This window comes from Pongo abelii, chromosome 10 (genome assembly GCF_028885655.2).
Source record: "Pongo abelii isolate AG06213 chromosome 10, NHGRI_mPonAbe1-v2.0_pri, whole genome shotgun sequence".
NCBI classification, from domain to species: domain Eukaryota; kingdom Metazoa; phylum Chordata; class Mammalia; order Primates; family Hominidae; genus Pongo; species Pongo abelii.
In genome coordinates, this window is record NC_071995.2 from 53,884,793 (window position 1) to 53,910,448 (window position 25,656).

A 25,656-nucleotide genomic window follows, 5' to 3' on the forward strand; every position below is an offset into this window, starting at 1 on the left:
CTTAGCCAGCGACATCTCTGGCAGGAAGGACATAGCCAAGGGCAGTCTTAATCCTGGTTCCAAGACTTACATGTAAGGAGAACTCAAAACCTTTTCCTGTAGCTGACTACCCTGGGTGGTGACTGGTCTTAGTGTAGGGCAGTTATATTTTGAAGGGGGGTGGGATGTTCCCATTCATCCTCCCACTTACAGCATCTTCCCCTCCATTCTCTCATCCATAGCGGCCTTCCTCACCCAGTCCGTTTGTCTAGATGACACAACAGTCAAGTTTGAGATCTGGGACACAGCTGGGCAGGAGCGATATCACAGCTTAGCCCCCATGTACTACAGGGGTGCCCAAGCTGCAATCGTGGTTTACGACATTACTAATCAGGTAAGTGAGCTAAGAAGACTGTCGTTGTTGGCCAGGCATGGTGGCTCACGCCTGTAATCCCAACACTTTAGGAGGCCAAGGCGGGAGGATCATGAGGTCAAGAGATTGAGACCATCCTAGCCAACATGGTGAAACCCCGTCTCTACTAAAATTACAAAAATTAGTTGGGCGTGGTGGTGTGCGCCTGTAGTCCCAGCTACTCGGGAGGCAGGAGAATCGCTTGAACCCAGGAGGCGGAGGTTGCAGTGAGCCGAGATCGAGCCACTGCACTCTAGCCTGGGCAACAGAGCAAAACTCCGCCTCAAAAAAAAAAAAAAGACTGTCCTTGCTTATATTTAGAGGAGTTAGTTTGGGGCAGAGGGTAGGGGGGCAGAAAACGGGTTCTTGAAATAGCAAACGAGTACAAATTATGCTTCCAAGTGCTAAGAAGACAGATAATGAATTATCAGAGACCTGTGGTTTCACTGAGGGAAGACCACCTAGAAGAGGTGAATTTTGAGACTTTTTGAATTTTGAATTTTAAAAGGTGATGGATATGGATTGGCAGTCATTCCAGCCTACTCATTCTCTTCATGTTTTCCTAGGAAACCTTTGCCCGAGCAAAGACATGGGTGAAAGAACTACAGCGACAGGCCAGTCCTAGCATCGTTATTGCGCTGGCAGGGAACAAAGCTGACCTGGCCAACAAGCGTATGGTGGAGTATGAAGTAAGATGGCCCGTGGAGTTCCTCTCTAACACTTCCTCTGTTCCTGGGACCTCTTTTTTTCCAAACCAGCCCTCTCTGAAAATGTCAACTGAGGACATTCATTGTCTCATTCCCCAGTTCTACACCAAGTTAAATACAGCAACACTGTGACCCTAATGACAGCCAGGAGATTTTCAGAGGAGTCAGGAGAAAACTCCAGAGCAGAGGGTTAGGGAAGTACCAGCTGTGGGGGTACCAGTGTGAAAACAGGAAGGAGGGAGCAATTAAATTTGTGGTAAGGGACTATTCAAGTGTCAGAACCCAAAAGCCTCCAACTAACTTACCCTCTCCCCTATAATTAAGCTTTCTGACATTTGTGTGTTGGACTGAGTGGACATGGGGTCATCTTGAGGGAGTTGTCATTAAATTATGCATCTAGGCTAGCTGGCTGGAAGGGGTATTAATTAAGCGGAGGGAACCTAGGATTTTGCCTAGCTGTTGTGCTGCATGAGAGTGGAAAGGCAATACTCATTCCCACCCTATGTTCTGAGCACTAATACACCCCACTCCTTGCAGGAGGCCCAGGCATATGCAGATGACAACAGCTTATTGTTCATGGAGACTTCAGCCAAGACGGCTATGAACGTGAATGATCTCTTTCTGGCAATAGGTAAGGTCAGAACATCCTGAGGTCTTCCTTTTTCCCTCGTTTATAGGCAAAATTATAGCTAACCCAAATCAAGGATAGGTGTGAGTATCTCCTTTTGCAAAAACTTTAGGTATGGAAATACCTTAACTTTCTGTTGTGACCTCCATCCTTGGCTGCAGCTTTAGCTCCCTTGTCTTCAGTGTGTAAGTTTGCCGGCTAGGCGTGGTGGCTAACACCTGTAATCCCAGCATTTTGGGAGGCCGAGGTGGGCGGATCACGAGGTCAAGAGATCGAGACCATCCTGGCCAATGTGGTGAAACCCCGTCTCTACTAAAAATACAAAAATTAGCTGGGCGTAGTGGCACACACCTGTAGTCCCAGCTACTTGGGAGGCTGAGCCAGGAGAATCACTTGAACCCGGGAGGTGGAGGTTGCAGTGAGCTGAGATTGTGCCACTGCACTCCATCCTGGCAACAGAGCGAGACTCCATCTCAAAAAAAAAAAAAAAAAAAAAAAAGATTGCAAATAGTCAACCCTCCCATCTTCAGAACATTCTTTTAATCTCTCAAATTCTCCCTTTTCCCCAACTCAGTAGCCGTTTTTGGGGGGTGGAGGCAGAGGGGTAGGGAGGTAAAGTCTGCCATACTTTGTTCTCTTCTCTTTTTATCTCTAGCTAAGAAGCTGCCAAAGAGTGAACCCCAGAATCTGGGAGGTGCAGCAGGCCGAAGCCGGGGTGTGGATCTCCATGAACAGTCCCAGCAGAACAAGAGCCAGTGTTGTAGCAACTGAGGGGGTGGCTAGCAGCAAACAAGTATGGAGCTAGCACAAAAGCTAAGAAATAACCTCCATCCCTACCCCTCAGCACACAGTCCCTACGGTAACAGCACACTGAGCCCTGGCTCCCAAGGGCTGCCTCCTGACAGCTCCGTCATGGCACTTTTTAACGCTTCAGCAACCAACACCAGGCAGCTGTTGCCACTGGCCTCCTACCCCCTACTCTGGGGCTTGGGGGTCAACTCCCCCCAGGACTTACCTTCCAAAACAAACTTTCTTCACTTTGTATTATAGGTACAAGACAGCGACTTACTTATCTTTTCTCCTCCTCCCTAGTGTTCATCCCCATTTTTTCAGAAAACACTTCTGACTCCTGTCCCTTCCCCTTCTGCTTTTGGTCAATCCCTGTTCTTGAGCCTCTTTTCTCCTCTCCCCAGGATGCAGAAAGTGGTGAACCCAGGAGCTGAGGAAGGAGGTTTCCAGTTCATATACATTAAGGGCCCTGGGGGAGAATAAAGCTCAGAGCAGGAGGGAGTAAGGAAACATTTCCTTTTTGTTTTTATTTGGTTGGAGTTTCTCATATTTGAAAACATTGTGGTATCCATGAGTTGGCCTTGTGGAGGGTGTTCCTAGGTAGAGGTGAGAATGGGGAGGCAAGCTCTCAGGCACCAGGCAGGAGGTGCCTTGTAAGCTAACTGGGCGGAGGTGGAGGTGCAGTGTCATCTGTGGCTCTGTAACTCCTCAAAGGCCCAGTTTCCCCTCACGCAGCCTCTTGGGTAGCGTTTCCCCTATTGTGGGGATTGGACCCCAGAGTCTTCCAAAGAATCTTCACTGGTTGCCTGCATCTTTGGCTCTGCTGTGATCTGATTGGAGGAGGGACAGTTTCTGGTACCCATCCTCTGATTTATACATATGCATTTTTTCCCCTCTGGCCTTTAGATGGCCTCAGCCCCAGCCACCATATACCCCTGCAGTTTGCACTTTAATTGATGGTAGTTCAGTTGGGGTACTTGTTTTATGGAAGTTTTGATTGATTTACTTGCCCTCCCACCTTCTTTTTAATTCAATGAAATCTGAGGTTAATACGAGGTTCGAGGAGAGGTTATAGATAAAACTACCAGTGGCAGCTACTCAAGTCCTATCTCCACTGTTAGCTTCCTCCCACTCTAATTCTTAACCTATATTCTTGCCAAGCTAGCTATTGAGTATAGGTTTGCCTTTCCTGGAGAATTAACTGAGCAACTGGGGAGTGTCTCAGGATAGCACAGGCCAAGGTAGGGGAGTAAAAAGGAGGTCAGGCAAAAGGGAGGAGTTTTCTATCCTTTCCCAGGTTTCACACTCGATTTGATATCCATTACCATGTCTTTTCTACTTCCTTGTAAATAGGTATGATCTTTATTCCCACTGTACAGTCTGTTCTATCCTCTGCCTCCCATCAGGCCCTGTTTCTTTGCTCCTTTGTTAATATCTTGAATTTAGTCCCTCCATCCTTAATCCCCCCATCCCTCCCCATCATGCAACCAGTGGTTTAATCCATGTACCAATAGGGGCTAGTACCACAGAGGCCTCCTGTGGTGCCCTCATATCATACCACCTGTTCCTGTGGAGAGGGAATGACCGGCACTGAAGGTACCTTACAACTGGCTCATATTATCAGAGGACCTTGGTCCTTTCGAAATCTCTAGTCTCTTTTCATATCCCTCATCAGGTGTTTTAAGATGTCTCTGAGAAGCCATCAAGGCAAAAGAGAACTTTTAAGTTGCTTGTTCCAGTCTGGAGTTTTGGGAAAGAAAGAAAGAAAGGAAAGGTCACAGTGACCTAGGATTGGAACCTTCCTGCCCTTTTGGCTTGCAGACTGCCTTCTATCCCAGAACAGCTGAGAAATCTATGAAGCTGAGATTCTGAAGGACCCAGCTTAGGTTCTTCCACTTAGGCCTCAATTCCCTTCCTTTTCCAGGGGCAGCCTTAGTTCCCATGGCCCTGAAACACACATTTCCCCCTTCCTTTCCCAGAAGCCACTGGCCCCCCAAAGCACCCAGTGCATCCTTTTTACAAGTGGAAGAACTAGGATGGCTTTCTAAAGTCTCCTAGAAATGAAGTTCTTTCTCTGTGCAGCTTTACTCCTTGGAGCAGGAGTGAAGATGTTTCATTGTCTTGGGGCTGGGAAACCACTTCCCCAGGCTTCTCCCTCCCCCACCGCCATAGGAACAGGATTTGGCCTTAGCTTCTGGGCCTATCGGCTGCCTTCCCTCTACTTCCTACCACCTCCTCTGCCTTCCTTTGTGCTCTATTGGGCTTGGGGATCTTAGTTTTTTTTTTTTATTTCCCAGCTCATTTTTTTCTTCTGGTCGGTTTTTTTAAGGAGGGGTGTTGTGGTTTTTTGTTTTTGTTTTGCTTCTAAGAAAGCATTTGCCTTTATTCGTCTCCCAGCATAACAATCGTGGTAACAGAATGCGACTGCTGATTTACCGATGTATTTAATGTAAGTAAAAAAAGGAAAAAAAGAAAAGGACATTGGAGTGTTGCTTTTTTTAATTTTTATTATTATTATTATTATTATTATTATTATTATTATTTTTGCTATTTGTTTGTCAGGTACTAGGAATTTGGAAGAAAGGATACTCAGTAATGTTTTACTGAATCAGAAACACACCTTTCCCTGCATCTTGATACGTCCTTATTTCCTTTAATCTTTTCTTAAACATCTAGTTTAGAAAATAGCTCTTCTATTGCTATTTAATCACCCCTCTTCTAAGGCCACTAGATTGTTCATCAAATCAAACCCTATTATATCTTTTTAGGCCCTCTTAACAGAATGTATATGTGTAGGGTGTGGTCTATGGATCTTTGGGCCCACTGTTGAGATTGGAGGGAGGGATGCTATTTGAAGTAGTATACAAAAATGTATGTGCATATTTTTTTTTTTTTTGAGACGGAGTCTCTGTTGCTAGGCTGGAGTACAGTGGCACGATCTTGGCCCACAGCAATCTCCGCCTCCCAAGTTCAAGTGATTCTCCTGCCTCAGCCTCCTGAGTAGCTAGGATTACAGGCACGCACCAACACACCCAGCTAATTTTTGTATTTTTAGTAGAGACGGGGTTTCACCATGTTGGTCAGGCTGGTCTCGAACTCCTGACCTCGTGATCCACCCACCTCGGCCTCCCAAAGTGCTGGGATTACGGGCGTGAGCCACTGCGCCCGGCCATATGTGCATATTTCTAGGATCCATTTCTATGTGTTTCTCAAAGGGGTCCATGACCCAAAGGTTGAAAAACATCACTGAATTAGTTTTTTTGGTTCATCTTGTAGCTTCCCCCTCAACGGGGAAATTTCCCCTGGATTTGCTCTTGACTCCTGGTGTACTTCAAACCCTTCAGTCCATCACAGTCTAAAGGTCGAGGGAAGGGGAATGAAATAGGATTATGTGTGGTTGCAGGAGGCTTTAAATTCCAAAGAATCTGAAGGTGGATAGGAAAGAGGACTGGTCCCAGACAAATCTGACATTCTAGGCCTGTCTCTGTCAACTTCCCAGCTGTGGCCTTGATCAAGTTAGTTAGTGCTTTCTGCCTTGTTTCTTCATCTGTAAAATAAAAGCTGAAGATTGAGGTCAATTATGTAAACTATGTGTGTAACACAAAAGTAGATGACACTATTAGGAAGGAGGCTTTTAGATAGTCCCTAACTGACTTCTCTGTATCTGGCTGAGACTTTTTTTTTTTTAGGTTGAAGCTCGCTCTCTCTCTCTCTCTCCCCCCCCCCTCTCCTTCTTTCTCTCTCTCTCTCTCTATATATATATAAATATATATTTATATATATTTATATATTTTTTTATATATATATATTTTTTAACAACTGGTAGGATAGGTTGGGCATCAGCCTTCTTCAATGATTTGATTGTATACAGATTGAAATCCTTTCCATTTCCAAACACTTAAGAGCCAAAGCCAACTTTTCACTGTCGGTTCCCTTACCTTATATCTCTTGGTAATACCCCCCACCCCCGTTCCCTGATTCCTGGTAAAAGCTCTAGTTGGAGAGCCGAAAGGAAAGGAAAGGAAGTGATCTTTCAAAATTAAAGGTGAACACCTTCACTTAAACTGATTAAAATTGCAGCTACACCGTCCGGCCTCTAGAGGGCAGTGTAAGGATACATTTGTCCAGGTTCGGGACTAGGTTTGATAAATTTTGTCCTGCATCAAATGACAAAAGGGTAATAGAAAATGTATTATATTTATGCCCCTTACTTTGAGATAAGAGACTACCACCTTCATACTTCGGGGTGTTAAGCTGCCATTGCTCTTAAGGGGCAGTTTGTTTTTTAAGACATGGGGTCTTGCTCTGTTGTCCAGGCTGGAGTGCAGTGCCGCGATCTTGGCTCAGTGCAACCTGGAACTCCTGGGCTTAAGCGATCCTCTTGCCTCAGCCTCCCGAGTACTGGGACTACAGGCATGTGCCACCAAGGGGCGATTATTATTATTTTTTTTTTCTACGCAAAATAAAAGATGGCTATTCAGTGGTGGTGTTTCATTTTTGTTTGGGGAGAAATTCGACTAGCCCAAGGAATCTCAAATTCTTGGAACCACTATTTTAGGCATTTCTGTTGTCATTCCTGGAATACGAGAATTAAGCGATTGACTTTGCTTTCCCTAAAAGATAAACAGGGTAGTTGTAGTTGCAACAGGGTAGATAGAGGTAGGTCTACCCCGGGTTTAAAGTGGAGATCACAGCCGGGAAAAACCGGACTGGATCCCGAGGCCTCCTCCAGGGAGGGGCGGCAGGGGTGTCTCAAAATCTCCCACCTGTCAGCCCAACTTTTGGATTCCTCGTCACCTTCCACACTGCCCGAGCTCCGGACATACAGCCCCGGTGTACGAGGGTCCCATTCTTTGCACACCAGGGGTATAATGGACTCCGGACTGTTGGCGAGAGTGACAGCAAAAAGAGCCAGCCTCTTCTCCGAGGCTTCTTAGCAACCTGCCTGTCTCGGCTCCAGGAGGCGGGTTCCAGCCAATGGCTGAGCCACCCGCTTCCAGCCAATGGCTGAGGGATGAGCTGAGGGGAGTGAGAGGTCCCTTACTGCACCCGGACATAACGGCGCTGGCACCGCCCCTTCTCGATAACTCGCAGAGCTGGGCTGGTAAAATTGCAGTGCTAAGAACACTGGACCCGGTAAGGAGACTGGGGGTGGTAAAGAAGCTGGGGAGGAAGGGCTGCTGAGCTGGGCAGCGGAGGGGGCCTTGGTGTTCAGCTGTGCTCCGAACCTCAAGGGCAACAAAACTATCAGTACCTGCCTCCACTCCCTCTGTTTGGGTGCTCTTGAGATCGCGGGGTGTTGCCGCAAGACCCTTTTGTGCCTGGATGCCGGACGTATCTTCCTACCTAACGTGCCCATGGGGAGTGAGGGGTCATCACCTGCACCAACGGGTGGCATTTCTGTATTACAGCAAAAGGCTGTCCCTCCCAAACCTGGGATTCTGGGCTCAGAGTTCACCTGCGAGTCAGCCCTACCTGCACTGCTCTGGTCTAGTACAAACAGGCTGCTGGCATTGAGGTAGATGGCAGAGAGAGTAATGGTCCCATGGCCTAGGGGCAAGGTGAAGACTGCTCCTATTCCCATCTCTAGGTTTCTTTGCCTCCCTACCCGTGACCCACCCACCCCGACACATTGGTCTCCAGCATCTCATCAGCAGTTTAGACATTTCTCACCCCTCCTCACTTTGGCCCTGCTGGGTCAGTGCTCTCTGTTCAGCAATTTGAGGAAGAAACTTGCAGGGTAGAGAGCAGAAAAATTACCTTCCTTCTCCAGCATGCCCCTGACACTCTGGCCATTAACTCCTCAATTTGCTGAGCTCACTACAGTGGCATAGACAAGATTGAGGTGGTCCGGGACCCTGGGTTGGGGTCCAGTTCCCAGCTGGGTTCAATTTTTTTAGGGTGAATGGAGGGAGAGTTGGGGACTGAAAAGCCTTCAAAGACAATGTTATTACAGCAGTCTCCCCTTATCCAAGGTTTCCTTTTCCTGAGTTTCAGTTAGCTATGGTCAACCGCTTGGAAAATAAGTGAACACAGTACAATAAGATATTTTGAGGCTGGGAGTGGTGGCTCATGCCTGTAATAATCCCAGGACTTTGTGAGACCAAGTTTGAAGGATCACTTGAACCCAGGAGTTTGAGACCAGCCTGGGCAACATAGTAAGACCTCATCTCTACGAAAAAAAAAAAAAAAAGCCATGCATGGTGGCACACGCCTGTGGTCCCAGCTACTCAAGAGGTTGAGGCAGGAGGATGGCTTGAGCCCAGAAGTTTGATGCTATAGTGAGCTGAGATCACGCCACTGCACTCCAGCCTGGGCAACAGAGCAAGACCCTGTCAGGGGCAGGGGGAGGGGAGGGGAAGCCGGACAGTGGCTCATGCCTGTAATCCAAGCACTTTGGGGGCTGAAGCAGCAAGAGGCCAGGAGTTCAAGACCAGCCTTGACAACATAGACTCCCATGTCTACAGAAAAATTAGCCAGGCTTGGTGACACACACTTGTAGTCCCAGCTACTGGGGAGGCTAAGGCAGGAGGATGGCTTGAGCCCAGGAGGTTGAAGCTGCAGTGAGGCATGATTGACACTCGCTCCATCATCCAGGCTTTTTTTTTTTTTTTTTTTTTTTGAGACAAGGTCTTGCCCTGTTGCCCAGGCTGGAGTACGGTGGCGCCATCATGATTCATTGCAGTCTCGACCTCCTGGGCTCAAGCCATCCTCTCATCTCAGAACTCCTCTCCCCACCACCCCAGTAGCTGAGACTACAGACAGGCACCACCATGCCCAGCTAACTTGTTTTTTTTTTTCTAGAGACACAGTCTCACTATGTTGCCCAAGCTGGTCTTGAACTCCTGGAGTCAAGGGATCCTCCTTCCTTGGCCTCCCAAAATGTTGGGATTATAGGCATGAGCCACCATGACTGGCCAAAAAAAAAGTATATTTTGAGAGAGAGACCACATTCATATAACTTTTGTTTTTGTTTTTGTTTCGAGACAAGGTCTCACTGTCTGTTGCCCAAGCTGAAGTGCAGTGGCACAGTCAGCTCACTGTAACCTCAAACTCCTGGGCTTAGATCTTCTCATCTCAGCCTCCAGAGTAGATGGGACCACATGTGCACTCCACCATGCCCAACTAACTTTTTATTTTTTGTAGGGACGGAGTCTCCAACTCCTGGCCTCTAGCAGTCCTCCTGTGTAGGTCTCCCAAAGTGCTAGTATGTCCAGAATTGGTGGGTTCTTGGTCTCACTGACTTCAAGAATGAAGCCGCGGACCCTCGCGGTGAGTGTTACAGTTCTTAAAGGCGGCGTGTCCGGAGTTTGTTCCTTCTGATGTTCAGATGTGTTCGGAGTTTCTTCCTTCTGGTGGGTTCGTGGTCTTGCTGGCTCAGGAGTGAAGCTGAAGACCTTCACAGTGAGTGTTACAGCTCATAAAGGCAGTGTGGACCCAAAGAGTGAGCAGCAGCAAGATTTATTGCAAAGAGGGAAAGAACAAAGCTTCCACAGTGTGGAAGGGGACCCGATCGGGTTGCCACTGCTGGCTCGGGCAGCCTGCTTTTATTCTCTTATCTGGCGCCACCCACATCCTGCTGATGGGTAGAGCCGAGTGGTCTGTTTTGACAGGGCGCTGATTGGTGCCTTTATAATCCCTGAGCTAGACACAAAGGTTCTCCACCTCCCCACCAGATTAGCTAGATACAGAGTGTCCATTGATGTATTCACAATCCCTGAGCTAGACATAAAGGTTCTCCAAGGCCCCACCAGAGTAGCTAGATACAGAGTGTAGATTGGTGCATTCACAAATCCTGAGCTAGACACAGGGTGCTGATTGGTGTGTTTACAAACCTTGAGCTAGATACAGAGTGCCGATTGGTGTATTTACAATCCCTGACCTAGACATAAAGGTTCTCCACGTCCCCACCGGACTCAGCAGCCCAGCTGGCTTCACCCAGTGGATCCCGCACCGCGCTGCAGGTGGAGCTGCCTGCCAGTCCCGCGCCGTGTGCCCGCACTCCTCAGCCCTTGGGTGGTTGATGGGACTGGGTGCCGTGGAGCAGGGGGCGGTGCTCGTCGGGGAGGCTTAGGCCCCACAGGAGCCCACGGGGGGCGGGGGGGCTGAGGTCCCGAGCCCTGCCCCGCGGGGAGGCAGCCAAGGCCCGGCGAGAAATCGAGCGCAGCGCCGGTGGGCCAGCACTGCTGGGGGACCCAGTACACCCTCCGCAGCTGCTGGCCCGGGTGCTAAGTTCCTCATTGCCCGCAGCCGGCAGGGCTGGCTGGCTGCTCCGAGTGCGGAGCCCGCCAAGCCTACGCCCACCCGGAACTCCAGCTGGCCCGCAAGCTCCGCGCGCAGCCCCGGTTCCCGCTCGCGCCTCAGCCTCCACACCTCCCTACAAGCTGAGGGAGCCGGCTCCGGCCTTGGCCAGCCCAGAAAGGGGCTCCCACAGTGCAGCGGCGGGCTGAAGGGCTCCTCAAGTGCCGCCAAAGTGGGAGCCCAGGCAGAGGAGGCGCCGAGAGCGAGCAAGGGCTGTGAGGACGGCCAGCACGCTGTCACCTCTCACTAGGATTATAAGGGTGAGCCACCACACCCAGCTCTTTTATTACAGTATAATGTTATAATTTTTTTCTTTTTCTTTTCTTTTTTTTTTTTTTTTTTTTTTTGAGACGTTTGAGATGGAGTCTCGCTCTGTCGCCCAGGCTGGAGTGCAGTGGCGCGATCTCGGCTCACTGCAATCTCCGCCTCCTGGGTTCATGCCATTCTCCTGTCTCCCGAGTAGCAGGGACTACAGGCGCCCGCCGCCACGCCTGGCTAATTTTTTTTTTTTTTTTCTATTTTTAGTAGAGACGAGGTTTCGCCAGTGTTAGCCAGGATGGTTTCGATCTCCTGACATCGTGATCTGCCCGTCTCAGCCTCCCAAAGTGCTGGGTTACAGGCGTGAGCCACTGCGCCGGGCTAATTTTTCTATTTTGTTATTGTTGTTAATCTCTTTTTTTTTTTTTTTTGAGATGGAGTCTCTCTCTGTTGCCCAGGCTGGAGAGCAGTGGCGTTATCTCAGCTCACTGCAACCCCACCTCCCAGGTTCAAGTGATTCTCCTGCCTCAGCCTCCCGAGTAGCTGGGGTTACAGGCACGTGTCACCATGCCCGGCTTATTTTTGTATTTTTTGTAGAGACGGGGTTTCCCCATTTTGGCCAGGCTGGTCTCAAACTCCTGACCTCAGGTGATTTACCCTCCTCAGCCTCTCAAAGTGCTGGGATTACAGACGTGAGCCACTGCGCCGGCCATTGTTGTTAATCTCTTACTGTGGGTAATTTAATAATTAAACTATAAGAGGTATGTATGTATGGGGGAAAAACAGTAATATAGGGTTTGGTACAATCTGTGGTTTCAAACATCTACTGGGGGTCGTAGAACATATCCCCAGTAGATAAGGGGGTACTACTGTACTTGTTGACTCTTCATGTTAGCTCTGCTAGGCAGATGTTATTTCAGAGATGAGCAAGCAAGTTCAGAATGGCTTGGAATCTTGCTCAGGACATCGGACTGGTTAATGAATAACAAGATCCAGTTTCACAAACCCAAGGCATTTTGCCCCCAGAATCTGGGCTTCTTCACCCATTTAGGCTGTCACTACTTTTTTTTTCACTTTTTTTTATCCCTGTTTAAGTCAGTCTGACCCACAGTTGTCCTCTGCTGACTTCAGAAATAATAATCTGGCCAGTAGACATTCGGTTTCGGTCCTTTAGGCCCTTCGCCTCAGGCATTGTTCTCTATGGTGGACAAAGTTCAGAATGGAAGATGGGAGAAAGGTGATTCTGATTCTAGAAGCACCCATCCCTCCTACCCCATTCCCCACCCGCATTACCTGCCATCCTGTCAGCACAGTCTGTCTCTGAAGTGCTCCAAGTTTTCTCTAAGGGCCCATTTGGACTCCCACTCTCAAGACTCCTCATTTGCCCAGAAAGCTCCTTGCTGACCTTCTCTGTGACTTCCTCTCACCCATTCCCTTAGGCCTCCTTAATATCCCCTCCCAGGGTCTCCCTATCTTGATCCCAGAATCTTCCTTCTACAGGTCTGCTACAATGCTGCTGCTGCACAGAGCTGTGGTCCTCAGGCTCAAACAGGCCTGCAGGTAGGCCAGCCCATCCCAGGACGCCTCCTAGCCCCTATCTGCCACCCTTAGTGTCTTTTACAATGTCATACCTTGCAAATAAGACCGTTGAGAGAGTGTGTCCAGGGAGGACAGAGAAAGCAAGACCCACTCTTCCCATCTATCCCTGGAGAAACTAAGTTCCAACTTAAGGAACCAATGGCCAACCAGGGAGAAAGAAGTAGACCCCAAGCCTTCACTGGCCCTTTCACATGACCATACATGCTACTAAGACCTCTCTCTCTTCCAGACTCAAGTCAATCCCCTCAAGGATCTGCATTCAGGCCTGCTCCATAAATGATTCATTTCAGCCCCAGCGCCCCAGCCTCACCTTCTCTGGTGATAACTCCAGCACCCAGGGATGGAGAGTCATGGGGACCCTATTAGGTCTCGGTGCAGTGTTGGCCTATCAGGACCATCGGTGTAGGGTAAGTAGGGAAGGTGCTTCATTGTCAGAACAGACTGGGCACAGTGGCTCACGCCTGTTATCCCAGCACTATAGGAGGCCAAGGTGGGTGGGTCACTTGAGGTCAGGAGTTTGAGACCAGCCTGGGCAACATGGCAAAACCCCATCTCTAGTAAAAATACAAAAATTAGCCAGGTGTGGTGGTGCACGCCTGTAGTCTCAGCTACTTGAGAGGCTGAGACACGAGAATCACTTAAACCAGGAGGCTAAGTCTGCAGTGAGCCAAGATCAAGATTGGGCCACTGCTCTCCAGCCTGGGTGACAGAGTGAGACTCCATCTCAAAAAAAAAAAAAAAAAAAAAATTGTCAGAATAAAGGAATCAGTCCTAGTAAACTCCACCGGCAACCCAGGGGCTGTGACTCGTGTTCTTGCAGTTACCAGAGTTCACAGTGACACAGTCTTCATGCACAGTGGAGATGAAATCTGCTAATCTGCTACCTTCGCTTCCCAGTGGCCAACAACACTGTGGGTTGGGTCAGGGTGAGCTAGAGTGATTACTTCTTTTTTTTTTTTTTTTTTGGAGACCGAGTTTCACTCTTGTTGCCCGGGCTGGAGTGCAATGGCATGATCTCAGCTCACGGCAACCTCCACCTCCCGGGTTCAAGTGATTCTCCTGCCTCAGCCTCCCGAGTAGCTGGGATTACAGGCATGCACCACCATGCCCAGCTAATTTTATATTTTTAGTAGAGACGGGGCTTCTCCATGTTGGTCAAGCTGGTCTGGAACTCCCGACCTTAGGTGATCCACCCTCCTCGGCCTCCCAAAGTGCTGGGATTACAGTCGTGAGTCACCACGCCTGGCCAAGTGATTTCTTCTTAATAGTCTCTTCCCTTTTATCTTACTCTTTCCCTGCTGACAGGCTGCTCAGGAGTCAACACACATATACACTAAGGAGGAAGTGAGTTCCCACACCAGCCCTGAGACTGGGATCTGGGTGACTCTGGGCTCTGAGGTCTTTGATGTCACAGAATTTGTGGACTTACATCCAGGGGGCCCTTCAAAGCTGATGCTAGCAGCTGGGGGTCCCCTAGAGCCCTTCTGGGCCCTCTATGCTGTTCACAACCAGTCCCATGTGCGTGAGTTACTGGCTCAGTACAAGATTGGGGAGCTGAACCCTGAAGACAAGGTAGCCCCCACCGTAGAGACCTCTGACCCTTATGCTGATGATCCTGTACGTCACCCAGCCCTGAAGGTCAACAGCCAGCGGCCCTTTAATGCAGAACCCCCCCCTGAGCTGCTGACAGAAAACTACATCACACCCAACCCTATCTTCTTCACCCGGAACCATCTGCCTGTACCTAACCTGGATCCAGACACCTATCGCTTACACGTAGTAGGAGCACCTGGGGGTCAGTCACTGTCTCTTTCCCTGGATGACTTGCACAACTTTCCCAAGTACGAGATCACAGTCACTCTGCAGTGTGCCGGCAACCGGCGCTCTGAGATGACCCAGGTCAAAGAAGTAAAAGGTCTGGAGTGGAGAACAGGAGCCATCAGCACTGCACGCTGGGCTGGGGCACGGCTCTGTGATGTGTTAGCCCAGGCTGGCCACCAACTCTGTGAAACTGAGGCCCACGTCTGCTTTGAGGGACTGGACTCAGACCCTACTGGGACTGCCTATGGAGCATCCATCCCTCTGGCTCGGGCCATGGACCCTGAAGCTGAGGTCCTGCTAGCATATGAGATGAATGGGCAGCCTCTGCCACGTGACCACGGTTTCCCTGTGCGTGTGGTGGTGCCTGGAGTGGTGGGTGCCCGCCATGTCAAATGGCTGGGCAGAGTGAGTGTGCAGCCAGAGGAAAGTTACAGCCACTGGCAACGGCGGGATTACAAAGGCTTCTCTCCATCTGTGGACTGGGACACTGTAGATTTTGACTCTGCTCCATCCATTCAGGAACTTCCTGTCCAGTCGGCCATCACAGAGCCCCGGGATGGAGAGACTGTAGAATCAGGGGAGGTGACCATCAAGGGCTATGCATGGAGTGGTGGTGGCAGGGCTGTGATCCGGGTGGATGTGTCTCTGGATGGGGGCCTAACCTGGCAGGTGGCTAAGCTGGATGGAGAGGAACAGCGCCCCAGGAAGGCCTGGGCATGGCGTCTGTGGCAGTTGAAAGCCCCTGTGCCAGCTGGACAAAAGGAACTGAACATTGTTTGTAAGGCTGTGGATGATGGTTACAATGTGCAGCCAGACACCGTGGCCCCAATCTGGAACCTGCGAGGTGTTCTCAGCAATGCCTGGCATCGTGTCCATGTCTATGTCTCCCCATGAGCATGGAAAGGAGCCACCTCCACCCCTTTCCCCACCCATTAGCCTCACTGCTTCAGAAAAATCTTTCCCACCTCTCAACTTCTTGGATCACAACTCTGGCCTTCCTAAGCCATACCCAAGTACATAGCACATTTCACCCAAGGACCCTCCCTCTTTGGACACTATGTTACATACCCCTCTTGGCCTTTGAACCTGTGCCAGGAAGTGTGAGCTGTTACAGCAAGGGGCTGGAAGTGAGACAAGTAATTCTGGAGACAAGCACTATTTTCTCTTCCTACCCCACCTCCATTTCTAATGCCTACTGCCATCAAGGCCTTGTTTTGCTTTTTTTTTTTGGATTCTTCAGATAAATGTGTGTGGCATGTGTAAGAAAAGTGTATATACTATTTTATACTACCTCTCCAGGTTGCCAGAGAGTTGTGAGGAGAGCAAGGGGCACAACCATCTTCCTTTATAGTTCTACTTTTCTAATAAATAGTCTGTTTAAGATCATAACTATTGGGCCTGGGGAGTGAGCCTATTGCAGGAGGGAGGATGCATTTGTACTGGGATGTATAATGAGATTAGTCCAAAACAAACAAAACTGGGGAGGAAGACAGAGAGGAAGTAGGCTTGTAGGTTAAGAAGTAGGGCTTCCGGCTGAGCACAGTGGCTCACACCTGTAATCCCAGCACTTTGGGAGTCCGAGGCAGGTGGATCACTTGAGGTCAGGAGTTCGAGACCAGCCTGGCCAACATGGCAAAACCCCGTCTCTACCAAAAACACAAAAATTAGCCGGGTGTGGTGGCGTGGCGGGTGCCTGTAATCCCAGCTACTTGGGAGGCTGAGGCAGGAGAATCGCTTGAGAGGCGGAGGTTGCAGTGAGCCGAGATCACACCCACTACACCCCAGCCTGGGTGACAGAGCGAGATTCTGTCTCAAAAAAAAGGGCTTCCTTCTCTGAGGTCTGGCAGTATCTGCAGGGACACCTAGGTGATTGACCTCAGGATACCATGAAGAGAGGAGAGGTGACAAAAACATGTACCCTCCAACTCCTCTCCCCAACAATTCCAGTGCACTTGGCAGGAAAGGCAAAGGGTGCTAGGAGTTTAAAATCAATATTGTCTTAGGAGGCTGTGAAAGCAAAATAAATCTTGAGGCCCCAGAATCACTAAGCTAAAGGGAAAAGTCAAGCTGGGAACTGATTAGGGTAAACCTGCCTCCCATTCAAAGTCATCCCTCTGCTCACTGAGATAAATGCATATCTGATTGCCTTCTTTGAGAGGAATACAACCATTTGCCTCTTTTTTTTTTTTTGTAGAGACAGAGTCTTGCTCTGTCACCCAGGCTGGAGTGCAGGAGTGCGGTGGCACGATCTCCGCTCACTGCAACCTCCGCCTCCGGAGTTCAAGCAATTCTGTCTCAGCCTCCCAGGTAGCTGGGACTACAGGCGCACACCGCCACGCCCGGCTAATTTCTTTTGTATTTTAGTAGAGATAGGTTTCACCATGTTGCCCAGACTGGTCTTGAACTCCTCAGCTCAAGCAATCCGTCTGCCTCGGCCTCCCAAAGTGCTAAGTGCTAGGATTACAGGCGTGAGCCACCAAGCCCGGCTTTTTTTTTTTTTTTTTTGAGATGAAGTCTCACTCTGTTGCTCAGGCTGGAGTGCAGTGGCGCGATCTCGGCTCGCTGCAACCTCCGCCTCCCGGGTTCAAGCGATTCTCCTGCCTCAGCCTCCCAAGTAGCTGGGACTACAGGTGCGCGCCACCACACCTGGCTAATTTTTTATTTTTAGTAGAGATGGGGTTTCACCATGTTGGCCAGGCTGGTCTTGAACTCCTGACCTCAGGTGATCCGCCCGCCTCGGCCTCCCAAAGTGCTGGGATTACAGGCGTGAACCACTGCAACCGGCCCCATTTACCTCTTATCTACCTATGACCTGGAAGCCTCCTCCCAGCTTTGAGCTGTCCTGCCTTTACATATATTGATTAATGTCTCTTGTCTCCCTAAAATGTATAACACCAAGCTGTGCTCCAATCACCTAGGGCACATGTCGTCAGGACCTCCTGAGGCTGCGTTACGGGCGTGCGTCCTTAACTTTGGCAAAATAAACTTCCTAAACTGAGACCTGTCTCAGATTTTTGGGATTCACAAGGTACAGAGGGAAAACTTGGCTCTAGGGCCTGACGTGCCAGGCCACATAGGCCGTCCAGCGTGTGCTTAGATTGCAAACTGGGTGCAGATTAAAGGCTAGTTTTTGGGTTACCTTCGGCAGGCGATGGCGCCTTTCGGACTTGAATCTTTCGGCGCTCGGCTACTCTCCCCTAGCTCCTCTCCCATTTTCCCCCAGCAGTCTCCCGGGCTTGGGGACGCTCGGTGTTCGGCCTTGCCGCCTGTCGCCTGGTAGTGGGACCGGAAGTTGTTAGGGGGAGGGGGACGGCTGTGATGGGGGGGGATATTTGGGGGGGCAGGTCCCTTCTCAGGTGAAGCTGCTGATGGAGATGGAGCCGCCGCCACCGCCGCCTCTGAGCGCCCGGGTCCTGGCTCCGGCCTGGCGACTGCCGCCGCCTCAGTGACCCCACTCCCCCCGCACTGGGCCGCCCGGGCCAGAGTGGGGGACCCCCGCCCCCTCGCCTCCCTCTCCCCCAACACCGTCCCCTCTCCCCAACCCCTCACAGCCTGCGCGCGCGCGGAGACGCCTCAGGTGAGTGAGGGGCGGGGCTTGGTGGGGGTAAAGCGGGGGCGGGGCCTCGGTAGCCGGGGGCGGGGCCTGAGGGGTTCGGACGTGAAGGAACGGGGAGACGTGGGCGGGGGAAGGGGCCCCGCTGAGAGAGGGTCGCGGGTTGGGCTGGGGCCGGAGGGGTGGAAGGTGGCCGGGGGAGTTTGGCCCGAGGCCCTAGTATTAAGAGTGAGGTAGCAGGGACTCGGGGGTCCTAAAAAGGCGGGAGACAGATCAAGGCAGGGGGCTGAGGACAGGCAGGAGCTGCCAGGCGCGGGGCTCCTCCGTGGGGATGTGGCTTGGGTATACAGCAGAAGGACAGCGAGGAGAGAGGAGCAGCAAAGAGGGTATCTGAACAAAAAAAGCGAGGGACCCTGGTGTTGGGTCGAGGAATGCTGAAGACAGCAGTCTGGGGATAAAGACGTAGGCCTAGGTGAGATCTGGGAGGCAATGAGCATATTGGGAGAAACATGTAGAGAAGAAACTTAGGATGGAGTGAGAAGTGCACAGTGTAGGGTGAGAGGTGTAGGGAACTTGGGAAGCAAGGCTGGGAAGGAAGAGATTCACTGCCTAAGAGCCCTAAGAAAGAAATGCAACAGAGGAATCCCCAGGGCAGACATCCAGATGGGAGCTGCAAACTTGGGAAGCAGGCTGCCTGCTCCTGTATACCAAAACAGCCCTCCCTGTACCTCCTCACACAAACCCCATCCCGTTATTTTCTTACCCCATGGCTGCTAGAGTTGTAGGTTCTCACTTTTCAAATTTTCTATATTATTTCTGTGCTTTAAAAAAAATTATGATTAGTCCTGTCTGGGAACAGTGGAATGTTTAATGGAACGTGGACCTTTCTATATGCTTATGAACTATTGTACCCCAATCCCCCTCCAAGGTCAAGAACTTACGAACTCTGCTTCCAGGAAATTTTTTTTTTTTTTTTTTTGAGACGGAGTTTCACTCTTGTTGCCCAGGCTGGAGTGCAATGGCACGACCTCTGCTCACTGCAACCTCCATCTCCCAGGTTCAAGCGATTCTCCTGCCTCAGCCTCTCAAGTAGCTGGGATTACAGGCGCCCACCACCACCCCTGGCTAATTTTTTGTATTTTTAGTAGAGATGGGTTTCACCATGTTGGCCAGGCTGGTCTCGAACTCCTGACCTCAGGTGATCCACCCGCCTCGGCCTCCCAAAGTGCTAGGATTACAGGCATGAGCCACCGTGCCTGGCCAGAAAATTTTTTGCATAACTTATTTCACCCCATTCCCTTCTTTCATGAACAAAACTGTCTATTGTTGTTACTCTTATCAACCCTTGCTTATATGTCTCATAGTTCCTACTGTGCCTGTCTCCCCAGCCTGTGCCCTTGAAGCATCAATGGTGGGCATGGTATGTTCCTGACATGCTCACATGTCAGCTTTAGATGTTCCAACGTCATGGTCAACCAGATGACCATTGAAGCCTGTCTCCCCTTACTGATACTTGCTCACTTTGCCTGGGTGAAGATACATGTTCATATCCTTAAAGAAGCATGAAAATGTTATCTGACTACCTAGAATGTTTCCACTTAAGATAACTCAGATTCTGAGGACAAGGCCAGATAAAAGGCCAAATCAGACAACCTTTGAAAGCATAGTGTTTCGTTTGGTTGGGGTGTATGGTAATCCCTCACCTCCCCATGGACCTGCCAGTAGGTCCGTGAATCTTGCTCTATGGTTTGCAGGAGGACTTCAGCTTTCCCTACTAACAGCCTAAAGCCAGAGAATCCAGACAGACCCTTGGGTCATGAGAACAGTCAGATGAGTAGCTCCTGAGATAAAAATAAAATCTTAAAAGAAGAAAATAGCTTTACCATTGGGAAGCAAGAGAAGTTTCACTGGAGCTTCTGGGGTGGGCTTCAGAATGGTGAGAGCTGCCCTCATTTTGGCAGCTTCAGAATTATACCTTGCCCTGGTCAATAGAAGTTGATGTCTCAAACACAAAATATAATGTCTTTGTTGCCCACTGAGTGCAGTTAGTTGAATTGTAGCTTCTGGGCAATCCCCTTCCTCTGAGTAGGTTAAGGGTAAGGCATATTTCAGGACTTGGCTCAGAAATAAGTCCTGACTTTTTTCCAGTGAAAATGCAACTGAAAGTCTCTTTATGTCCTCTTAGTTTGAAATCTGCAGCTTGAACTTCCCAGCATGGGAGAAACTTATCCCACCTTTCACCGTACCCCCCGCCCCCACACACACAGCAGTATCCACAAAGGAATTATTTTTTTCCCCAACTGGCCATCTCTCTCTCTCTCTCTCTCTCTCTCTCTCTCTCTGTCCACACACACACACCAAAGAAAAAGAAAGATAGGTATTTCTAGCCTCGTTTTACTCTGTAGGAACAAATAAGAGTGTGGGACCCTGTGAGTGTGGACAATGCCACAGGCAGAGGGACTCCCTTTCTTTACTGGTCTGTTGACTCTGCTGAAGAAAGCTTTGAATTCCAGGCTTTGATTTGCTTCCTCTTCTTAGAAGAGTTATGGACTCTGTTCTGGAAACAGAGAGATAGGTTCAAAGTTTATCAGACAAAAGCATCTAAGAAAGGGTAGTGCTGATATGAATGACCTGGTCCAGCTGTGGGTAGGATCCACACTGTAGGCTCTGATGCAATACATATGCTGGGGTAGTCCTCGAGCTAAGAGGCCGTTTCTACTTTAGAGACTTAATGACCATCTAGTTTGGTCTTTTCCTCAGGTCCATTATCTCTGAAAAGAGACATAGGAGGAAGAGGATTATTTATCCTCCCATCCATAAGCCTGTGTTTCCAGTTCAAGGATTTAGGTCAGCAAGATGCAGACCCAAAAACCGTTCATTTAATAACCCAAGAAGGAAGGCAAGCAGGGTGGCCCAAATCTTCCAACTGGGGCAAGATTTAATATAGTGTTCCAGTGGAAAGAACCTTCTAATGGTAACTTGGGCTCTACATGTCCTAATTCTGTTGTTAATGAGATTGGTGACTCTGGGCTTAGTTTCTTCTGTTAAAAACTAGGAAATTGTAGATCATCTCTCAACTCCATTTCAGCTCCAGGATTTCTCAGTTCCTGGAGTACCCCTGCCCTAGACCCTCCACATGAAGAAGAGAGGCTTACCAAATTGGATTATCAGAGCAAGACTATTAGCAGAGGAGCCTGAAAACATCTTTCTGGCCCAAACAACAGTGAACTTTTTTGATCAGCATGTATTAGGGACTTTTGGGCACAATTGCAATCAAAGGCAATTGTTCCTGTCTCTTCTACATTTCTTTGTACTGTACCCTAGTCAGAATAGTTCATTGAGACTTCCCTGTAATTTCAAACTTCACTTGAGAGCGCTAACCCTGTTTGGGTATCTTTGGCTTTAAAACTGATTATTATAAAACTCAAATTGAATTTCCCTGCTCTACTTTCTCCACCCCTGCCCAAACATACCACTGAACAGCAGTGATTTTGTGAGGCCTTTCTATAAACAGAGAGCTATACTTGGGGGTACACCCAAAAACCCCGAAAAGTATCATCTCCTATGTATCATATCTAGTGATTTAAAGTGTTTAGTTTGGCCCTTTCCCTTAGTTCCTTATGTCCTGAAATGAGACATGGGAGGGATAGGATTGTTTCTTCTCCCACTCATAAACCTTAGCCTTCTCTCTCTTCTGCAGTCTACATGGGGAGGACAGAGAAGCGCAAAGAACAAGAGAAAAGATGCATCCATCTGAGATCTAAAAGGAGACAATGAGGTGATATTTTCCCCCTGCCCAGGTGTTGTGTTTTCAGCTCTTACCCCTTTTTATTTTAGAGACTGGCCATTCCTAGGATGACCTGGGAATTCATCCCCTCTGCACTGCTCCCCAAGCACTTGGATAATGAAGCTGAGCTGTCTTCAACTGTATTATATGTAGACAGAAGGTCACCATCTACAGCCTGGTGAAAAATGAGTCAGACCTTTCCACTGTAAAGACAAACACATGGGCTGAGCTAAGGTTGGTGGGTTTCCTTCAGAGAGCACTAGGTTGACCCTAAAGATAATTTCAGAGCTGCAAATTGCTTGATGTCTAGGTCTTTTTCCTGGAAAGGGGCTTGCAGACAACGGCTAATTCCATACCTTTCCCTGGCTCCTTTGCGTCTTCTCCCTCCTCAATTATGCAAAGCTTTGATAGAGAGCAGAGCCAGCTATGTGATTCCAACATATTTTTGCTCAGATTTCATTCAGTTCAGGAAGGCACAGACAGTAGAGGATGATGGTGTGGGTTTGCTCTACTTGTAGCACCTGAATGGCTCATACCCAAGGCACATGGGAAGTTCTGTCTTGTTAATAAATACTGCTCTCCACCGCAGAACCCAGGTACTAAGAGAAAGTGGAGAAAATTTTTCTACTTCTGCCTGTTATAGTTTGGGAATAATAACAAAAACATGGTATGGATCCTTGCCATTCTCTCTACCTTCACCCTCTTTCCCAACAGTATTCTTCTCGTGACCTTTTACCCCCTAGGCCACATTAAGCATGTGTTAAATGACTTTGTTTTTTTTTTTGAGACAGAGTTTCGTTCTTGTTGCCCAGTCTGGAGTGCAATGGCCCGATCTCCGCTCACTGCAACCTCCGCCTCCTGGGTTCAAGCAATTCTCCTGCCTCAGCCTCCTGAATAGCTGGGATTACAGGCATGAACCACCACCCCTGGCTAATTTTGTATTCTTAGCAGAGATGGGGTTTCTCCATTTGGTCAGGCTGGTCTCAAACTCCTGACCTCAGGTGATCCGCCCACCTTGGCCTCCCAAAGTGCTGGGATTACAGGCGTGAGCCACCACACCTGGCCTAAATTACTTTTTTTTTTTTAGGGTCTCACTGTGTTGCCCAGGCTGGCCTAGAACTCCTGGCCTCAAGCAGTCCTCTTGCCTTGGCCTCCCAAAGTGCTGGGATTACAGGTATGGGCCACCATGCCCGGCCTAAATTCCAATTTTGAAGTGTCACTGGATTAAACAGGATTCTTTAGAGTATTTGAAGAGTTTTAATCACTAGTGATGTCCATCTTATTTCAGGCTTTCAGAGACACCACACAGAGAAAACCTGACTTACTCACATTTTTGTCATCAATACTTAGAGCCGTGAGAATGTTTCTGGGGAAAGGGGGGTGGTAGGTGATACCTGACCTCCTCTTGGAAATCAGACTCTGGATTGGCCCTCACTGCTGCCTGTCAGGGAGCCTGGTGGGAAATCTTCTGTCTAGAAAGGATGCCCATTCCTGTTCAAATGTGTTATAATGTTGATGCGAGAAAGCCAGGGCCATGGAGGAATCTTGTTTATGCCAAGTGGATTCAAGCAAATGGGGAAGAGCTAGGCACAGTGGCACATGAACCTGTAGTCCCAACTACTCATTAGGCTGAGGAAGGAGGATTGCTTGAGGCCAAGAGTTTGAGGCTGTAGTGTGCTGTGATTGTGCCCATGAACAGCCACTGCACTCCAGCCCAGACAACATAGTGAGATCCCGTCTCTAGTAAATATAATAAATAAATAAGAACAGGGAAGAAAATTTGTGTCTCCAGAGGTTACACTGACCCGTGTTTCCTCCCTCCTCACAGAGATATTCCTTTTGAATTGGAACACTGATTGTTTCTGGTTGCTTTGTATTCAGCTCAGAGCTGAATTTACAGTACATGTGTGCCTACCCGCCATCACTGAGTGACAGTTATGTCGCTTTATTTATTTATTTATTTATTTATTTATTTATTTATTTTGTGACAGAGTCTCACTCTGTTACCCAGGCTGGAGTGCAATGGCATGATCTCGGCTCACTCCAACCTCTGCCTCCGGGGTTCAAATGATTCTTATGCCTCAGCCTCCCAAGCAGCTGGGACTACAGGCACGTACCACCAAGCCCAGCTAATTTTTGTATTTTTAGTAGAGATGGGGTTTCACCATGTTGGCCAAGCTGATCTTGAACTCCTGACCTCAAGTGATCTGCCTGCCTCAGCCTCCCAGAGTGCTGGGATTACAGGTGTGAGCCACTGCCCCCAGCCGACAGTTATGTTGCTTTAAAGCTAATCTCCTTCCAAGATCTTTGATACAAAACTGTCTAATGTAACTAACTTCCCTCTCCTTATACCTCCTCCTCCTGCAATGTGTCTCCAGTTGGCACTGCCTAATTTGACCCAGTTCCTCTAAGGAAAGGCTAAGATCTGCCTGGCTGGTTAGGCAGGGGAGGAGGTGCTTTAAGGGGTAGAGAGTGGGAAGGCTGGGCGGGATGTGCTGCAGGGAGACTTGAGCAAAGAGTAAAGTACATCTACTGATTTGCTCCTGGTTTGCACAGAAAACCAGGACTGAGAACAGCAGAGTTTTCAATCCATTGCCCTCTCACTTCCAGGGTTACCAACTTGGTATTAAAACCAGCTGGAGAGCCGGGCGCAGTGGCTCACGCCTGTAATCCCAACACTTTGGGAGGCCGAGGCGGGCAGATTACCTGAGGTCAGGAGTTCGAGAGCAGCCTGGCCAACATGGCAAAACCCCGTCTCTACTAAAAATACAAAAATTAGCCAGGTGTGGTGGCGCACGCCTGTAATCCTAGCTACTCAGGAGGCTGAGGCAGGAGAATCCCTTGAACCCGGGATGCAGAGGTTGCAGTGAGCTGAGATCGTGCCACTGCACTCCAGCCTGAGTGACAGATCGAGACTCCGTCTCAAAAAAAAAGAAACAAACAAACAAAAACCCAGCTGGAGGCAGCTAAGTACAGCTAAGTACTGATTTTGCCCAAGATGTGTCACAGAGCACATGTTAAAAGCAGTTAAGCAGGAAAGCTCAGCTTATTGTTAGAAAGAAAGTCCAACTCAAAAAACAACTCCTTCAGACCTTTCTGGAAATTGTTTTGGGGCCATCTGGGCAAAAGTCCAAGAATGAGATACACTTCCTAAGCCAGTGCTTCCTGAATGCTATGCTTCACCTGTTCTACCCACCTAGTGCTTGTCTAGCCCTTCATTCACACACGCATTAGGCATGCTGCATGTACACAAACACACACACACAAAATAATATGAGCATATTTCTTCCTGTAGAGCCAGCTCGACTTGTTCTTCCTTTTTAAGTAACAGACCCCACTCCCACAGGGATCACACCAAAGGAAAAGATGACTTACCTGATGTTAGAACCAGGGAAAAGAATTAGCCGAGTGTGGTGGTCCATGCCAGTAGTCCCGGCTACTCAGAAGTCTGAGGCAGGAGAACTGCTTGAACCTGGGAGCCAAACTCGTGCCACTGCACTCCAGCCTGGGCAACACAGCGAGACTCCATCTCAAAAAAAAAAAAAAAAAAAAAAGGAAAAGCAAGAAAACCCATGAAGGCCTTGAGTAGCCTGGCTTTTGAAAGGTTTAATAGAAAGAGGACACCTCAGAGAGGCAGGCAACTTGTGTTCTTGTTCTTGTTCTATTCTCACCATGAACCTTGGGACAAGTAACTTCACTGCTCTCTCAGCCTCAGTTTCTCTCAGTTTCTCCAAGCAGAAAACAGGAAAATCCTGCTCACTCCTGTCTCTCCTGCATGGGGAGGTGTGTGAAGGAAGTTTCAAGTGGCACTTTGTGGGCTTG

General features: G+C 49.1%; 3 protein-coding genes across 20 annotated transcripts in view; all 3 read left to right on the top strand.

The window, feature by feature from the left end:
- RAB5B (RAB5B, member RAS oncogene family) overlaps positions 1 to 6,989 on the top strand; it is a 24,065-nt gene extending 17,076 nt beyond the window's left edge. For 2 of the 4 annotated variants that reach the window (XM_054526355.2, NM_001132040.1), the window contains 4 exon segments: positions 222 to 373; positions 958 to 1,080; positions 1,636 to 1,729; positions 2,382 to 4,994. In XM_054526355.2, coding sequence (XP_054382330.1) covers positions 222 to 373; positions 958 to 1,080; positions 1,636 to 1,729; positions 2,382 to 2,497 — 485 coding nt within the window. In that variant the 3' untranslated portion in view covers positions 2,498 to 4,994. 4 annotated transcript variants of the gene reach the window in all.
- Positions 2,499 to 17,489, top strand: SUOX (sulfite oxidase). 6 transcript variants are annotated; one of them, XM_054526229.2, is made up of 6 exons: positions 7,083 to 7,651; positions 9,662 to 9,919; positions 10,766 to 11,076; positions 12,575 to 12,634; positions 12,903 to 13,080; positions 13,979 to 15,762. In XM_054526229.2, the coding sequence occupies exons 4-6, from the start codon at positions 12,585 to 12,587 to the stop codon at positions 15,386 to 15,388; spliced, it is 1,638 nt and encodes a 545-aa protein (XP_054382204.1). In that variant the 5' UTR covers positions 7,083 to 7,651; positions 9,662 to 9,919; positions 10,766 to 11,076; positions 12,575 to 12,584; the 3' UTR covers positions 15,389 to 15,762.
- Positions 17,490 to 17,715: 226 nt separating this feature from the next.
- IKZF4 (IKAROS family zinc finger 4) overlaps positions 17,716 to 25,656 on the top strand; it is a 30,980-nt gene continuing 23,039 nt past the window's right edge. For 5 of the 10 annotated variants that reach the window (XM_063711819.1, XM_009247887.3, XM_009247881.3 and 2 more), the window contains exons 1-2: positions 17,848 to 18,071; positions 21,748 to 21,825. The gene's annotated coding sequence lies outside the window, so the exon portion shown is untranslated. Of the gene's footprint in view, positions 18,072 to 21,747; positions 21,826 to 21,884; positions 22,069 to 25,656 lie in introns of all 10 variants that reach the window. The other 5 variants (XM_063711822.1, XM_063711823.1, XM_054527289.2 and 2 more) reach the window with 5 other exon arrangements.

What these genes read in the sequence shown, in the direction of transcription:
- SUOX (XM_054526232.2), top strand. Translation starts at nt 12,585, where the DNA reads ATGCTGCTGCTGCACAGAGCTGTGGTCCTCAGGCTCAAACAGGCCTGC. An exon ending in AGGCTCAAACAGGCCTGCAG is followed by an intron (nt 12,635 to 12,902) that starts GTAGGCCAGCCC and finishes TCTCTCTTCCAG; the next exon opens with ACTCAAGTCAATCCCCTCAA. An exon ending in ATCAGGACCATCGGTGTAGG is followed by an intron (nt 13,081 to 13,978) that starts GTAAGTAGGGAA and finishes CCCTGCTGACAG; the next exon opens with GCTGCTCAGGAGTCAACACA.